The sequence below is a fragment of the Drosophila albomicans genome, chromosome 3 (genome assembly GCF_009650485.2).
Source record: "Drosophila albomicans strain 15112-1751.03 chromosome 3, ASM965048v2, whole genome shotgun sequence".
Taxonomy (NCBI): domain Eukaryota; kingdom Metazoa; phylum Arthropoda; class Insecta; order Diptera; family Drosophilidae; genus Drosophila; species Drosophila albomicans.
The window spans coordinates 35,642,594-35,659,295 of record NC_047629.2 but is presented as its reverse complement, the minus strand read 5'-3'; the positions used below and the strand labels follow the sequence as shown (position 1 = coordinate 35,659,295).

Sequence of the window (16,702 nt, the reverse complement as noted above, 5' to 3'; positions counted from 1 at the left end):
GTTTTCCAGTTACGCGTTTATAATTTAATCAATGTACTATAATTTTTTCTAAAGTTCATTAAAGTTCACAAATAGCTTGTAATATGTCAGGAGTATTGTCTAGCATGAGGAAACATTTATTATTAAATAAACCTTTCAGACAATAGATATATAATTGCAGTTATAATATATTTAAGCACATTTGAAATACATTAAAACACATATTTATATTAGAACCATGAATCATCCGATGAGGCGGTATTATTTCGCCGAGGCCTCTGCGAGCTTCCATTTGCTCCATTGGCTGAGCTAACGGTCACAGAGCTATCAGCATTGATTCCATCGGATTGTCGGGAAAGTGATGATTGTTGATCTGTTGACACGTTCATTCCCTGTCCATTGTTCCAGCTTGACTGCATTGTGCCCATTGGCCGCCCGTTCATCGAGTACGAAGATTGTTGCATTCCCTGGCGACCATTTGCGAATGTCGATGACTGTGATGAATATTGACTATTGCCATTGTTTCCATTATTCCATTGGCCTCCATTGCCACCCATGCCTCCACCCCCACCACCACCTCCACGTCCACCCATTCCATTGTTTCCCATGCCGTTGCCGCCCATTCCATTTCTTCCCATTCCATTGCCATAGCCGCCCATCCCATTGCCACCCATTCCATTGCCATTCATTCCGTTTCCACCCATTCCATTGGGTGGGCCCATTCCATTGCCTCCTCTGCCACCCATTTGAAATCCATTCATTCCATTTCCACACATTCCTGGAGGTCCCATTCCATTACCTCCTCCCATTCCATTGCCACCCATCCCATTTCCATTCCCACCATTTCTATTGCCTCCTCCCATTCCGTTTCCGCCCATTCCATTGCCATTTCCCATTCCGTTTCCCTGTTGTGCCGCATCGCCTTGACGCGTTAAACTTTTCACACTGCGCTTTAGACGCCTGAATGAATTTGAATTGCCGTTCATTCCGTTTCTATTCATTCCATTGCGGTTCATTCCATTACCATTTCCATTACCATTCATTCCATTGCCATTCATGCCATTACCATTCATTCCATTACCATTCATTCCATTGCCACCAAATCCCCCACGACCTCCCATTTGGTTGCCACACATTGGTGGCCCCATGCCGCCGCTCATTCCATTTCCACCCATTCCATTGCCATTACCACCCATACCATTGCCACCCATTCCGTTGCCACCCATTCCATTTCCACCCATTCCATTACCCATTTGTCCAGCCTCTCTTCGATTGCCAAAGCCTTGCAACGATCGCTTCAGTCTCTCCAAGGTAATGCCTGCATTGATTGTTAAAGTAAAGACAGGATTAGATAACTACATTATAAACTACATCAGTATTATTATATTGGAATAATTAATATTTTGTAGATTCTCAGTGTTTTCTTGTTGTGCTCTTTTATTATCCATACGTATTGTAATTGTTATTGTTATTGTAGTCATTATAATTATTATTATTGTTGTTGTTGTTGAAGTTGCCATAGTAAGGTGTCTGTGTGGTGTATTGTGTGGCATAGGTGGGATAGTAGGCGGCTGGTCCATAATATTGACTGGGAGTGTAGCTCACGCCTGCAAAACTCGATACGCCAATGGGAAGAATAACTATGGGTTGCGTTATGACTTGCGTCGGAGGTATATACACGGGCATAGGCCAAGCCATTGGCGCGGGCTGATAGGGAGGGTAATAGATGCGAGGAGCTGCGATCGGAATAGGCTGAGCGATTGGCATTGGCATGGGCATAGGCATTGGCATTGGCATAGGTCCAGGTATATATTGTCTTTTGGTAATATTGTGTAATGATTCTGATTCGGAATCCGAGTCAATGAAGTCTGGCGAATCTGAAGAAAAAATCGAAGATCAAGAGAACAACAAGAAGTGAGGTCAGAAGAAGCTTTTTCGTTTTGCTTTAAGAGGAGCCACCCGAGAGGGGTAAATTCACATTGATATTGTAGTAATAGCTGGGCCTAGGATTATAGAAACCAGGATACACCTGTACAGCCTGACGAGCCTGAGGTACTCCTCGGTTCGGATACATATAAGTAGGATAGGCCATGCTGATCGATAGATACGGATTCGCGTATTGTGCTTGATATTGATATTGATATTGAGTCGGATATTGTCGGGGAACCAGACGTGGTGCTGCTGCACCAGCTGGCACTACAACTGGCCCCATGGGCATCGGTGACATTAGAATCGGTGGTGGATAAGGAGGCATCTGGGGAGAGCGACGTGGTCGTCGGCCAGATGCCCGGTCTGGTGAGTAGAATAGAACAGAAGAAGAAAGACGCACTAAATTGTGATGTACATCAGATAGTTGTTGATCTGAGATGAAGCTCTCGCGGAGCGGGCAAATGGATAGCCAGAAGCCAAGCGAGGATAGCAATTGTAGTAGCAGGGCGGTGTGGGAGGCACCAACTGAGGGCCTGAGGCAGCTCGTGCATTGCCGTAAGCTGGCATCGATCTAGAGGCGGAGGGTAAGTAAGGCGAACTCGGATAATTGCAGGCATAGGGATAATAGGGGCTGCAGGGTTGCCGCCAGGGCTGATTGTTGTAATTCGGATAAGTATTGGGATTGAGATTGGGATTCTGGTTGCCCTCCTGTACAATGACCAGAACATTGGCCTGTCGCTGAGCTGCATGACTGGCAGCCGGATCAGCGACAATCGGATCCGGAGCCAAGAGTTCAAAGTCCGTCTGAGATTTATGTTTCGGCTGATGATTCAAAGTCAAGGTGCTGGTGATGGGACTACTCGATAACAAGGTGGATGAACGTGTGTTTGCTGTGGTGGATGTGGTGTCGATCAGTTGCTGATCTGCAAACGGATCAGTTAGCTGATTGACAGCATAAAGAAATTTTAAAACGTACCTGCTGCACTCAAAGAACGCTCCACACATCTGGGATAGAGCCCGCAGTGCTCGCCATCCAATTGATCCCTCTCACAAGCTACATGCGAGACAATGCAATGCTCATTAACCGCACAGCTAACATCCCGACAATCCTGTCCGAACTCTGATCAAAGCAAAGGGAAACTAAATTCAGTTACAGCTCTAGGTGAATTGAAGTTCCGCACTTACTTTTGTAGGCATTAACGTGGCCCGTAACTATTACAATGATGGCCAAAAGCCAGCAGGCTACTTGGCCAAGTTGACGCCTCTTGTACATTTTACAATTTCTCTCTCAAATTTTAAGCAATCACTGAACCAAGGTTTCATCTGAACTCTAATTTATACGATTCTCTTGATATGCTTCAATTCATGTTTTAATTGTTTTAGACACATTTAACCAATGAATTCAAATTACGCATATGAATTCAATTTAATGACAACTGATCAATTAAATTGGTGTCGATAGTCATGGTTTATTAAGTATAGCAGCGGCTTGCTAACTTAATTATCAAGTGTTTACAAATATTGCGGCCTGCTTGACTATTCAGTGCTCTACTTCACTATACATTTTTGACAAACAAAATTTATTTATTTTATATGTTCTATAATATTATAGCCCAATTTAGTAACTATTTTTTCTTTTCATGCGCAAACTTTACCTAATGTTTAGCATTATTTCACAAAGTCCATGGATTAAAATAAACCTTAATTAAGCCTTTAAGTAGTTATTAAAAATAAACCAAATCATTATTATGTTTCAGGCCATAGAACTTCACTTCAGATTAGATTAATTAAACACTTCAACAGATTATACAATACTCAATTCAGAGTACGTGAATCCCTCGCATACTATAGATAAGTGAAATACCAAAGTCATGGTAAGCTGCTCGGGGTCAAGGGTGTTACTGGAAATTCCGCCTTTGCAAAACAAAACTGGCCTTATCAAATGACATTGTTACAAATTTTCTATTTATTGTATTTTTAGTTCTTAGATTAGTCGACTATGATTGCAATTTACGAGTGCCTTGCAGTTACACCGAGCACTCCGCTCGTCACCAGATTCTCCAGCGGCAGGTCCGTGACCACTTTAGTGAACTCTTCCACAGTGCAAGCATAGGAATATCCCCTGTTCAGAGTCTCCTTATTCCAGCTAATCCAATCGATTTGATCGCCAATGTCTGGACAGATGACGTAATCCTTTTGAATCTGCTCCACGGTGACATGAGGATTGTTCACACCGAGCACAACAATGCCCTGACGACTCTCACGATCGATGATAACACGGAAATAGAGCATTGGCACTGGAATCAAGCCGTTGTTGTTCTCATCAAAGTCTAGATAGAGTTCACGCTCAATGCCATCGACATCGGGCAGCGTGGAGACGCCCCAAGTACCGGTGTAGCAATCTGCGGTGATATTCTCATCGGCCACAAACTTCCTGACGCTATCCTCAATGCGTTCCCAGTTGCCGCCATTGAAGGTCTGCCACTGTGGTGCCACATTCACAAAGTAGAAGGTCGCCTGCTGTGCGGCACCAAAGACAAGGTCAGTCTTGGCCGCGAGATGTCCGCGGGCGAGATAGACATTGCTACTGATGTTGAAATAAGGTGAGGCATCCATGCCTAAGATCTGACTGACGGTGACATTCTGCTGCACCTGTGTGTACTTCTGGTTCACGTCCTTGACGCCATAGAAGTCTCCGGTGATGAAGCTGGGCCTGCTTACCGAACGCTGATACATAGCGCTGCCTGGTAGAAGCACATGGTGCACATAGCGTGTGACCTCCAGTTGCTCATCATGGCACACATCGTACATGTGCAGGAAGTCGTCTGCCTCACCGCTCTCGGCTAGCTGGAAGCCCACCTCAAGAAGATTGGTGCCGCCATTGCAGTCGCGAGTGGTGCGACGAGCTGTGTGTCCTGGCCAGGAGCTGCAGACAAAGTCCTCCAGCTGATAGACGCTGCCCAGCACCAAGAAACTCTTTGCGCCCCAGCAGCTGGCATTCAGATGTGAGTAACCCTTAAAGTAATCCTTGAAGCTGCTGCTTCCGGTGCAGTGCAACTCCAGCTGCTCGCCATGCTTCAGCTCCGCCAATCCAGCAATGTTGGGTTCCAAATACTCAGCCTTGCCCTCGGCAGTGCGTAGAACGAAAACCGGCGCCGGATCGTTGAGATCGCCGCTCACACGGAAGCTGCAAGCCTGCTGTTCTTGCTGCTCTTGGGTGTCAGCGGAAACTCCGAGTAGTCCTGTGGTCTGCAGTTGATCCAGTGGTAAGTCCTTCACCACGGCAGTAAAGTCTTCGACGGAACAAGCATAGGAATAGCCCTGTAGCAGCTGTGTCTTCTGCCAATCCAGCCAATCCAACTGGGCGCCCACATCCTGGCACACCACATAATCCTGCTGAATCTCCGCCAGAGTGGCATGTGGATTGTTTACCACCACCAACACAATGCCCTTCCGACTCTGTTGATCGATGACCACGCGATAAACGATGCGAGGCACAGGCAACTGCTCTGCCTCTGCATCCAGATAGATGGGTGTCTGCACGCCAGCTGCGTTGGCCAAGGTGGATACGCCCCAGCTTCCCGCATGCACGCTCACATTGAGCGCCTCGTCGGCCACAAATTGACGTAGACTACGCTCCACGGCCAGCCAGTTACCAATGCTAATGCTGCGCCACTGCGGCACCGCATTTACATAGAAGTGTGTGGCACGCTGTGCTGAGCCATGGACGAAATCCTGACGAGCCGCGAGCTGTCCACGCGCCAAATACAAGTCACGACTGCTATCCAAGTACTGGCTGGCATCGAGGCCAAGCAACTCACTCAGCGCCGTCTGTTGATGCGCCAGACCGTAGTAGACATTCACATCCTTGCCCTGATAGAAGTCGCCACGCAAATAACCTGGCTGTGCGACATCCCGCTGATAGGCCACGTTGGAGGGCGTGAGTTCGTAGCGTGCATAACGCGTAATCTGTGTCTGCTCGTCGTAGCATAGTTCGATTTGTGGCAACAATCCAGCTGCCACATTGAAGCCAATCTGCAGCAGTTCGGTGCCGCCCTCGCAGGCAACTCCACTGCGCACCGCCTCGTAAGTGGGCCAGGACTGGCAGCTGAAGGAGCGTATTGCAACCTGCTCTCCTTCTGCTTCGTATAGTTGATTGCCCAGACAGCGAGCTGTGAGAGCCGTGTAGCGATTGAAGGGCACTGCCAAGGCTGAGGTGCAATGTAGATCCAAGCTGCCGCCCAACTCGATGGTGTAGACACCCGACTCGTCGGGCAACAGCCAACTGAGAGCCCTCTCTGCAGTAAACAACGGTGCGGGATCCCTGAGATCTCCGTTAATGTTGAAGTGACAATCGTTTGGATTGGGCGTGGGCGTTGGTGTGGGCGCTGCACTGGTTGTACTTGACGAAGTGGAGGACTCCGTGCTTGTTGGAGTGGTCTCTGTGGTAGTGGGCGTGACAGTGGTGGAAGAGGTAGTCTCCGTTGTAGACTCGGTGGTAGACTCCGTAGTAGACTCCGTGGTGGTGGACTCCGTCGTGGTAGACTCCGTCGTGGTGGACTCCGTGGTGGTGGATTCCGTGGTGGTGGACTCTGTGGTAGTGGATTCCGTGGTTGTGGATTCCGTGGTGGTGGACTCCGTGGTAGTGGATTCCGTGGTGGTGGACTCCGTGGTGGTAGACTCAGTGGTGGTGGACTCTGTCGTGGTCGGAGCGGCGGTGGTCGTTTCCGGATCCAAGCCAAGTACACCGTTTGTCTGCAGATCCTCGAGCGGCAAGTCCTTGACCACCGCTGTAAAGTCCTCCACAGTGCAAGCGTAGGAATAACCCTGATGCAGATCCTCCTTCAGCCAGGTAATCCAACTAATCCGATGACCAACATCCTCGCAGAGAATGTAATCCTTTTGGATTTGCTCAAGCGTCACATAGGGATTATTCACACCGATCAAGACGATGCCCTCGCGAGTGGCGCGATCGATAATCACACGGAAATAAAGCATAGGTACAGGAATCAATCCGTTGTTGTTCTCATCAAAGTCTAGGTACAGTTCGCGCTCAGTGCCATTGACATCGGGAAGCGTGGAGACGCCATAAATGCCCGTGTAGCAATCTGTGGTCAGATTGCGATCAGCGACAAACTTGCGGACACTCGACTCGACGCGTTCCCAGTTGCCGCCGTTGAAGCTTTGCCATTGTGGCGCCACGTTGATGAAGAGAAAGGTGGCCTGATGGGCGGCACCAAAGATCATATCGGTCTTGGCAACCATGTGACCACGCGCCAAAATGCGATCCTCGGTGTAGTTGAAGTAGGGCGACGCATCCAGGCCTAGAATTCCGCTAATTGTGATATTCTGCTGCACCTGCGTGTACTTTGTGTTCACATCTCGACCTCCGTAGAAATCCAATTCGATGAAATTGGGCCGCGAAACACCGTGCTGATAATCATAACTGGAGGGATAGAGCACGTGATGCACATAGCGCGTGACCTCGTTCACCTCATCGTGACAGACGTCGAAGGTGTGCAGAAATCCGCCATCCTCGACCTCGAAGCCCGCCTTGACCAGATCCGTGCCGCCATTGCACTGACGTCCAGTGCGCAGAGCCGTGTACGTGGGCCATGCCGTGCAGCTGAAGTCGGAGAAGGGATGAATCTGTCCGTCGACGAGGAAATACTTTTGCTGCAGACACTGAGCTGTCAGCTGAGTGCGATTAGCGAAAGGTGCCGCAAATCCCACGCCAGGACAGAACATATCCAGAAGTTCGCCGTTGGTTAGACGCACGGTATCCGTGGGATCCGGCACGACTATTTCGTAAGAAGCGTGGCGTGAGAAAAGCGGTGCGGGATCATTGAGATCGCCATTGACAAGAAATTCACAATCGCCATAGATGGGCACACCTTGGTCCTCGTCCGCGAAGGGCAACACACGCGGCAAACGTCCGGCGGCGGTCCTGAAGCTGACCAGCAGCTGCAGGATTAGAATTACACTCGCGTAACACTTCATGGCGTTGTGGCGTTTTAGGCCAAACTGCTAACGCAGACATCAAATTGCCACAATCTTATATGACTTTCCATGTCGCGCATGGCGTTATCTTGACACTATCGTTATCGTTATCGTTATCGTTGGGACGGACACTTGACGCACTTGTTTATGATCATTGATTGGGCTTTTGATGGGGAAATCGTGGTCACTTTTTAAATGAGATATGCTTTTGGCCATGGCGCATACTGGCTCAGCAAAAATTTGGGGTAAATCATTGATGTACAGTTTTTGAAGTTGATGTCACTTCGAGGCTATAAATTTAGCAGATTATTTGGAAGGACTTCTCGGAATTATGGCATCGCTACCTCTAATTCAAAGACGTAAACAAATGGCATAATAACTGTTATTTGATTTCCAGTTGGACGCTATAAACTCTTATCGAATATCAATAACCCAAATAATTTTATGAGATGCGTGAAGCAGAATTTATTTCCCACTCTTCGTATATTTAGAAATGCAGCAATCGTGCTAATTGAGTATTAATCAGTTCAGAAAATTGCCAATTGAAATTTTGAGATCCCCACTTAATAAACAACAATCGATCGATTTATGAGCTGCTTGAGTTGATCAATTATTCATAAATTTAATAAAAGTTAATTTCATTAATTGATCAACAGTACTTCAATAATAAAGAAAAAATGTCATTTGCTAATTGATTGTTTCTAATCCGAAAGCTGTCAGCAACAAAATATCGAATTCAAATGTGTCTCGGAGATTGTGAAATGAATTCCATCAAAGTCAGCAGCAGGAGCAAAGCAAATGAATGAGTGCCTACAAAAATCGTTCGCCTGCCTGGTCTGCAAACTAATTTGCAGCACTGTACGTGCGTATGGATTTCGTCAATTGACTGCCCGCAAAATTTGTGTGGGGACAAAAGAAAAACAAAAATACTAAATAAAAAAAAAAAAACAGAAAAAACAACGTAAAAGTAAAGAAAGCAAGTAAAATTATATGTAAAAACAAATCATTAGGTAATTGGATTTGTGGGGAAACACAATTTATTCGCATTTGCTGCTGACAGCTGCTGCTCACAGGCAGCTCACCCAGGCCTTGTCAATAAAATTCAATAAACATGTGGATAGTTCTCTACTCTCTCCGCACTTTACTCTTGTACTCGGGTGTGCGTCAATTCAATTGAAAAGAATTATTTATCACTAACACTGGCACTTGACAGATTTTTATTATTATTATACTTTTACTATGGGGTAATATAAAATTGTAAGCACATGTTCATGTGAATTGATAAAACGACATCGATAGTTAGGCTTTCATTATTTGCATATTAAATGCATCTTAAAGAAATACATTATTTATTTCTTTTAAGAGACATATTGTTATTTTGAATAAGAGAAAACTAAAGTAATATTGTTTGTCATTTAATTTATTTGTGGACATTTTAACGCATGTCGTTCGGTATTTTAATAAACTAACATAAGTGCCATATTTGTTTGTGTGGTCTGTAAATTGGGCTAAACAATTTTAACAGATTCCCATTAATCAACGTGTGTTGTGTCTAGTCGGTGTTAAACGGCCTGAACATGACAATTCGCGCATAAATTCTAATGCGAGCATTCTCAATAATTTATGCCAACTAATGGTAACACATGGCGTATGCGTAATTTACTTGTCATTGGCAACCAATTAAAACTGCGGCAGAGGGGATAAATAGGGGAAGCGCATCGAAACGATGAATGTTGCATCTGGCACTTTGGCTCTTGTGTTAATGGCAACCTTAATTATAATCTCGCTTTTTTTTTCATTTTTGCAGTTGCATTTCTTTTCAATTTCGACGTCGTGGCGCGTCGCGTCGCATCGCGTCGCATCTCGTCTCGCAGTATCCGCCCTCGTTTTCGTTCTCATTCTCGACAGGTGGCACAGGGCTCAGCTCAATTAAAAGTGCATTAAGATATCGCATGGCAGGACACAAGGTTAAGGCGCCAGCAGCAAGCAGTAAGCAGTAAGCAGCTCGCAGCCATCTGCCACTTGATAATTTCTTGCCTGATTGCAGTTATCTAATGAAAGTGCACAACTCGCTCAACAGGGGAAAATAGTAAGTGCAACAAATGACATTGAACATTGTCTGTGCCATAAAGTTACGCTATTAAATGATAAATGCATTTCTGAGCCATTAACTTATTTAATAAACGCGCATCGATTGGGAAATATTGAAATTCGTTGCTTGGTTTAAAGAAGCGACTAAAGGAAATTAAGAGATACACAAAAATATGAAAACACACAGAACTTTATGGCTTCATGAAATTGTGCAAGTTTCCTTTTTGTAGTCGCGTTTCTTTTTTTCCTGTATATGTATGAGTATGTGTCTTTTGGCCGAACGAGAAAGTGAGCTGAAAAGCTCTTGTATGGCGCATTAAGACCCCTCGAATAACACTGATACGCCGTGTTGGCCGACGCTGTTGATGACGTCGCGGCGGCATTGAATAAATGAAGAATAAATGTAGATGGCAATGCTGCTGACTGGCTCTCGCCTCTCGGTTGTTGGCTCTTGGCTCTGTTGCCTACTCTTGCTGCTGGCTTTGGTTTTGTTGGGTTTCTGGGTGTTCGTTGGTGTCGACGCTGGCCAACTCGAACAGTGGCCACTGGCAGTGATGGCCAACGAGGCGGCTTTCAAGTGCAGCTGGCAAACGCGACAACTGCAAAAGACAGCGCCAAACAGGACAGTAAAAAGCGCAAAAATGTTATACTGTTCTTTTTTTTGTTCATTTCATTTTCTCCTTTTTTATACAACAAAAAAAAGTATGTGGCTGAGATTGTGTTTTATGTAATACTTTTTTTTTTGCATTTTTGCCAGGCGTAAGCAATTTTTGCAGCTCTCTTTCGCTTAAGCGAAACATTTTAATTTAAATGTTAAAACGTGACAATAGCCGAGTCGCTGGAGGGAAGCGGACGATACCAGACTGTCTCATGTGTCGGGATGTCAGTCAACGACACATGCAGTTACTCAACTCTGTACTCTACTTAACGCAGCAAGCCTTTCTGCATAATTACAAGACATTTCGAAAGGAAATAAAACGAATAAATTTAAATTTATTTTAATTGAAATAAAAGTAATAAACTTTAATTTATGAAATCTTAAAGAACTGCTTAGCTAATAAATCTGACTTTGTTATCACAGATATCGAGCATTTTTTATCGATCGCTGATTTAATGCGGTTATTATTTATGAGTGTTGGTGTAGAGTATGCTCTTGTTACTGTTGCTTCGTCGTGTTCGTCAACCTTGTTGCTGTCATTTTCAGCTTTGAGCTGTCTGTAGATGTTGTTGTTGTTATTGCTTGCTATTTGAGTGGATTACCAGCAATGTTGAGCGTCCAATGACCAAAGAGGCTGGCGAAGCAAAAACAAAACCAAAAAAGTGAGCGCTCTCTTAAATTATGCCTGCTCAAAAAGTTGAATGACGGCGCGAGCTCAACGAGCTTTTGGGATGAGGCCGAGACTGTTGGTCTCTGTGTGTGTGTGTGTGTGTGTGTGTATGTGTATGTAGTAACCACAGCTCAAGTGCCAATTAATAAGTTTTTGCCTTTGGTATGCGTTTGAAAAATAACAGCAGCAAACGAGAGAGTCACAATAAAATGAAACCCCTTTCGTCAGCAAACGAAAAGCAACCCTTTGGCCAGCCATCCAACAGACTCCACTGATTGTTGTTGATGTTGGTCAGCCTGTGTTGTATGGTATACATGAATAATTCAAAGAAAAGGATATTAAAAGCAAATACACGCACTCTCACACACACACATACATATGAGTATTTTTTGCATACTTGCACGTGCATCAGTGTGTGTGTGTGTGTCTCAGTTGATGTTGTCGTTGTCGAAGGATGAGTACGCGCTTGAGTAATTGGAAGTTTTTACTGCCGCCTCGTTTGCTTCAATTTCGCTGTTTGTTTTACTTCCTTCTCTTGTTGTTCTTTTGCTCATACTTGCTGTTGTTGTTGCTTTTGTTGATGAAGCAAATTTTAATGAATAATGTGCGGCTTCACACATTGTCATAAAATATTCATGCTGTTGCCAGGATGTTGTTGAATTTCATGAGCTAAAATTTAAGACTCTCAGTGTTGTCGATCCTTAACCTTCAACTTTCTGCAACTCACTTAGTTTGTCTAGTAAAATGCTTTAACCAAATTGTAGTTATATTAAGTTAGTTCTTGGTTAGTAACTTGGCAACTTGGCACGACTTCAGTTATCAATAATTTGATCAGCTTAGCATCTTGCAGCGATTATTTCCAAGATTCATTCTAATTTCCTTTTGCCCTTTTGTTTGCGATTTGCATAATAGAAATGCCAAGTTCTCGCATTATAATATATACTATAGCATAATATCATATCAGGTTGGTCTCAAGTGCATTGTTGCCATTGTTGAATACTCCTTGCTCGATGCTTTCTGCTTGCTGCCTGTTGCTGTTTTTCTTTCACTTCACTTTCCGGCTTCGACTTCAGCTGCTGCTGCTGCACTGCACTCTCTGCGTTTGCACAAAAGGAAATTTTTGCAGCAACAATGTATGTTGATTTTCACTTTACTCTACTGCTGCTGCTTCTGTTGTCGCTCCCTCCCCCGTCTTGTTGTTCTTGTTGTTCTTATTGTTATTGTTGTGTGCGTTATCGTTGCTGTTGTTATCTGTAATGTTGCTGGTGTTGTGCTCGCTGCAACGTTTAATTCAATGTAAACGTGTTAAAGCGTGCCCAGCATGCGGAAAAACAGAAAAACTGTTTTAAATTGAAACAAATAAGCGATGACGGCTCAACTGATGCATTCGATGGCACCTCTTGGCCATCTTATGGCCTTTTGCCTCCTCCTCCAATCATCAGCATCATCATTAAGCATTGTTCACGCCTGACGTCTCATCAACAACAATGCGAGTGTTAAAAAATATATTTGCTCATTAATTTGAATTCAATTTCGACCCGGTTGCATTGTGCATTCAGCTTGTGGCAAGTGCAATTGATTCTCGGCCAATAATCAATCAGACTGTAATCAAATGCAAACATCTCGGCCATTATCGGATTGGATGAGTCAGAATAATGAAGATGGCTAAAAGAGCATATAAAATTGATTCAGTTAAAATGATGAAAATAATAATTGAACAAAACTCACCTACTTTAATTAATTATATTAAAGGTCAGCTACAGCTTCCAGGAATCTTCTTCGAATGGAGAACAGTTCAACAGACTATTTCGAAACGAGAATTGCTATAAGCAGAAATGTATATTAAAAAAAATGTTCTAGATTTTCCGCTGTAACAATTGCTTACATCAATAGACAACGTATAGGTTGGAATAGGAATTTCCAGCTGCAGCGGTGGTTGGATCATTTCTCTCCGATTACTGGCAAGCAATTTGGCCACGTCGTTGATAAAATCCGCTGACAAAACTCCAGTTGCAACGCGTAGCAACTGCAGCTCTTTGCATTCCCTGACAACTTTAAGCAGCGCATTGGAGATGTCGGGTCTACTGGACATCCACACCGAGAGCTGCTGCAGATGTTTGAGATGCGACAGGATTTCCACGCATTCGGCCGTCAAACAAAAGCATTTCAATTGCTGCAGTCCACTTAGTCGAACAATTTGCAGAATTTCCTCTGGACTAAGGCTGCCGCCATCGATTTCCAGCTGCTGAAGCTGCGGCCTCATAGCCAAAGCACTGAGCACCGGCTCAAAAGAGCCTTTGCGTCGAATGCCATAGTGCAGCAGCCGCTTTAATTTCGGCAGCTTCGCCAGCGGCTTATAGGCAGCTGCCTCGGCCATCATGCCGAACTTGAGCGTCTCCAGTTTGCCGCAATGTGGCACTATGTCTTTTAAGTTGCCCTGCACACAGTCATAGCCTAGCTGGAGAACGTTTAGATTTGGATTCGACTTGCAGCATTTGACCAGCACTGTTGAAGGTATTTTGGGTACCAACAATTGCAGCTCCTCCAAATGGCGCAGTAGCCACAGATTATCAAAGCTCCAATCTGGAAAGCAAAATAATTAAGAATGAATAAATAAATAGAAAAACAAGTAAGAAAGCTACAATCGAGTAATCTCGATTTTGAGATACCTGCTACCGAATTTAAATAAAGACAAAACCATGAGTAATTATATTTAAAATATACCAAATTAATATATAAAATTTAAATATTCCAAATATTCGGTATAATATTACATAACAAATATACCACAGAATACAAAATATACCATGTTCTCAACTACAACAACTGATTCGACAAAAACTGAAGGTATATATTCAATATGCTTACCATTTTTGGTGCGTATTTCGAGAATTTTCAGCTCATTCAAATTTTTGAGTGCTGAAAAAATTTGCTCAAACGGCTTTTCAATTGGCGCATTCAGCATATATTGGGGTTGTATTATCTGCAAGCTCTTTAAACTTATCATGCCTTCTAAGGCAAAGCAAAGTGTGCTGAAGCAATTGATGGGAGTTTGGCAACCAAAAGATCGGTATGTTCGAGAAGTGTCAAAATGACCCAGATCAATGATGAGATTCTCAACTAACTCGCGACAAATGCAGAATTTAATCAGTTGACTTCGTGTGCTGCTTTCGACTACCGCAAACTCTCGATTTTGTTTACCGTAGTGTTCAATGAATACATTACGAAATTGCTGGCAAACCTGAGCGAAATTATTGTAGTCGACCGAGGGCAAATAATTCAGTATATAGCCCAGGCAATCGCTATTCAATTCCAAAATATTCATTGCGCTTGCCGAGAGAACCAGCGCGTTTAGTTATAAAGAAGAGACTAAAGCAACATTTATTTAAAATTGCAAAAGCAATCTAAGGCCACGTGTCTTAGGCGCATGAGTAATCAACGCTAGATTAGATACGCGGTAGCAAGTTTATTTTTGTTTGAATTCAGTGCGACGTGTCGCATCGATCAGGTTTTAGCTTTGTATTGGAACTTACCTACCGCAATTTTAGCGTCCGATGAAATTGCAAGCAGCAATTGACACAGCTGTGTGATGAGATCTCGCTTGATAGGCATTATTGCACAATTGAATTGACGATTACAATTATGGTAAAGGTTCTTTGTGACACGAATAGACTCAACTACTACTAACATATGTAGTACATATTATGTACTATATATATTATTTGTATATTCATATTTTATTTTCAGCGGAAGATAATGATTAGAAATATTTGTTCTTATCTTCAAAATTCGTTAATAAATTTAATGAGCTATCGATAACTGACAAGCTTATAAACTATTGAAAACCAATTAGAAATATTTATATATGTGTTTGTTATTTTTTGTTTTTAATTATTAACCTTTTTGCTTTATTTTTTTTTAACATATAAACAAAGAGAACAATTTTTACATTATAACTTCTTTTTGTTTAGATTAGAGAAATTACTCTTTGCAATTATTTATGAATAGTTTTAAATTTTCGTTGAAAATTCATGATTTCATGAACCATTCACAATAATTTTATGTAATTATTCTGAATAAGGCAGTCGGCATAATTCAATTGTGAGATACCCGGCGGATCTGCGTATTATTAAATGTCTAATATAGAAATGAACATTCAACTTTTCTTCTGTCGCATATTATCAAACCTTTATACAAAATAAGCATATGACTTGGGAGATATGTTAGAGACCACGTTAAACAAGTAAGAAAGCTACAGTCGAGTGTACTCGACTGTGAGATACCCGCTACCCATTTTGAATTAAAGAAATATATTTTGCGGTATTTTTCTCAAATATATACTGAAAAAATACTAAAATATAGCAAATGGTATATTTGGTATATCGATATAGTACCGCGTTCAAAATATACCATAGACGGCACAATATACCAGATTGTCAGCCAAAGCAACTAAGACCCTAGTAAGTAGGCGTTTTTGCCCATTTCTTTAATAACTTCGACAATTTTTATCTGATCGAAACCAAATTTTCAGAAATCATAACTACTATAGTAATTATATACCAAAAGTATATACCAAAATTTTTAACTCTAGCATTAAAATTACGCTTGTTATTCGATTTTTTTTATTTGCGGGAGCGGAAGTGGGCGTGGCAAAAATTTGAAACAAACTTTATCTGCGTGCAAACATAACAAATGCTGTCGAAAAAAAATTATAGCTCTATCTCTTATAGTCTCTGAGATCCAGTGTTTCATACGGATGGACGGACAGACACACAGACGGACAGACAAACAGACGGACTAGACTAGACGGACTGGCTAGATCGTCTCGGCTGTTAACGCTGATCAAGAATATATATACTTTATAGGGTCGGTGATGCCTCGTTCTACCTGTTACATACATTTCCTGCCGGCACAAAGTTATAATACTCTTCTACACTAAGGGTAGCGGGTATAAAAATTCGGACTTCAACTAATGGGTATTTTCCTAATGAAAATGCTCTGTTTCAAATTTGTAGATTCTATAGAATTGACCTTTGTTAACATTGTATAGATTAGCAGAAATATTCATGCCAAGTTCAGAAATTTGCGTCATTGCTCGTCAGCTTAGTTTGAATTCTGCCTTTTTTGTTTGTGGTCGCAGATCTGCTGCAAAATCTTAATTGCTACAATACAAATATTTACTTACTTGCGATGCAGCTGCTCCTATTCGCGTTTTCGCTCGTCATCTCTGTCCAGTACAGTCATTTAACATCGATCATAGACCCGAATAATGTCGAGCTCGGGTTTATAAAATCAACTATTGAGTTAATTTCATTTGTGCGTATGGATATAGAACAATTAGAGAACGAGATCGGTAACTTTGATGCGACGAAGAT

General features: G+C 42.9%; 4 protein-coding genes across 8 annotated transcripts; all 4 read right to left on the bottom strand.

The window, feature by feature from the left end:
• Positions 1-209: 209 nt before the first annotated feature.
• On the bottom strand, positions 210-3,199 carry LOC117570799 (uncharacterized). The gene is made up of 3 exons (XM_052003571.1): positions 3,094-3,199; positions 2,885-3,028; positions 210-1,297 (listed from the first exon to the last, which is right to left on the bottom strand). The coding sequence occupies exons 1-3, from the start codon at positions 3,179-3,181 to the stop codon at positions 210-212; spliced, it is 1,320 nt and encodes a 439-aa protein (XP_051859531.1). The 5' UTR covers positions 3,182-3,199.
• Positions 1,416-1,910, bottom strand: LOC127565497 (component of gems protein 1). The gene has a single exon (XM_052004240.1). It carries the CDS (start codon positions 1,774-1,776, stop codon positions 1,420-1,422), a length of 357 nt encoding a protein of 118 aa, XP_051860200.1. The 5' UTR covers positions 1,777-1,910; the 3' UTR covers positions 1,416-1,419.
• A 652-nt stretch (positions 3,200-3,851) lies between the features above and the next one.
• On the bottom strand, positions 3,852-7,962 carry LOC117569696 (uncharacterized). The gene has a single exon (XM_034250955.2). The coding sequence runs from the start codon at positions 7,906-7,908 to the stop codon at positions 3,919-3,921; it is 3,990 nt and encodes a 1,329-aa protein (XP_034106846.1). The 5' UTR covers positions 7,909-7,962; the 3' UTR covers positions 3,852-3,918.
• Positions 7,963-11,088: 3,126 nt separating this feature from the next.
• On the bottom strand, positions 11,089-16,602 carry LOC117570842 (uncharacterized). 5 transcript variants are annotated; one of them, XR_004572382.2, is made up of 5 exons: positions 14,196-14,677; positions 13,213-13,910; positions 13,056-13,150; positions 11,704-12,992; positions 11,089-11,623 (listed from the first exon to the last, which is right to left on the bottom strand). XR_004572382.2 is itself a non-coding variant. In XM_052004672.1 (4 exons), exons 1-3 carry the CDS (start codon positions 16,550-16,552, stop codon positions 13,085-13,087), a joined length of 804 nt encoding a protein of 267 aa, XP_051860632.1. In that variant the 5' UTR covers positions 16,553-16,602; the 3' UTR covers positions 11,089-12,992; positions 13,056-13,084. The 5 variants fall into 5 exon arrangements, 3 of the variants coding, with proteins under 3 accessions (XP_051860632.1, XP_034108613.1, XP_034108614.1); XR_007954896.1 differs by having other exon boundaries at positions 11,089-11,996; positions 12,055-12,992; XM_052004672.1 differs by lacking the exon at positions 14,196-14,677 and adding an exon at positions 16,513-16,602 and having other exon boundaries at positions 11,089-12,992.
• Between the last annotated feature and the right edge of the window lie 100 nt (positions 16,603-16,702).

Bases quoted from the DNA above. Each gene is read 5' to 3' on its own strand.
- LOC117570799 (XM_052003571.1), bottom strand. From the start codon at position 3,181: ATGTACAAGAGGCGTCAACTTGGCCAAGTAGCCTGCTGGCTTTTGGCC. The intron at 3,029-3,093 runs GTAAGTGCGGAA...TGCTTTGATCAG, and splicing joins CCACGTTAATGCCTACAAAA to AGTTCGGACAGGATTGTCGG. The intron at 1,298-2,884 runs GTACGTTTTAAA...CAATCAATGCAG, and splicing joins GCGTTCTTTGAGTGCAGCAG to GCATTACCTTGGAGAGACTG.
- LOC127565497 (XM_052004240.1), bottom strand. From the start codon at position 1,776: ATGCCAATGCCAATGCCTATGCCCATGCCAATGCCAATCGCTCAGCCT.
- LOC117570842 (XM_034252722.2), bottom strand. From the start codon at position 14,652: ATGAATATTTTGGAATTGAATAGCGATTGCCTGGGCTATATACTGAAT. The intron at 13,911-14,195 runs GTAAGCATATTG...TTTGCTTTCCAG, and splicing joins CGAAATACGCACCAAAAATG to ATTGGAGCTTTGATAATCTG. The intron at 13,151-13,212 runs GTAAGCAATTGT...TTCTGCTTATAG, and splicing joins CCTATACGTTGTCTATTGAT to CAATTCTCGTTTCGAAATAG.
- LOC117569696 (XM_034250955.2), bottom strand. From the start codon at position 7,908: ATGAAGTGTTACGCGAGTGTAATTCTAATCCTGCAGCTGCTGGTCAGC.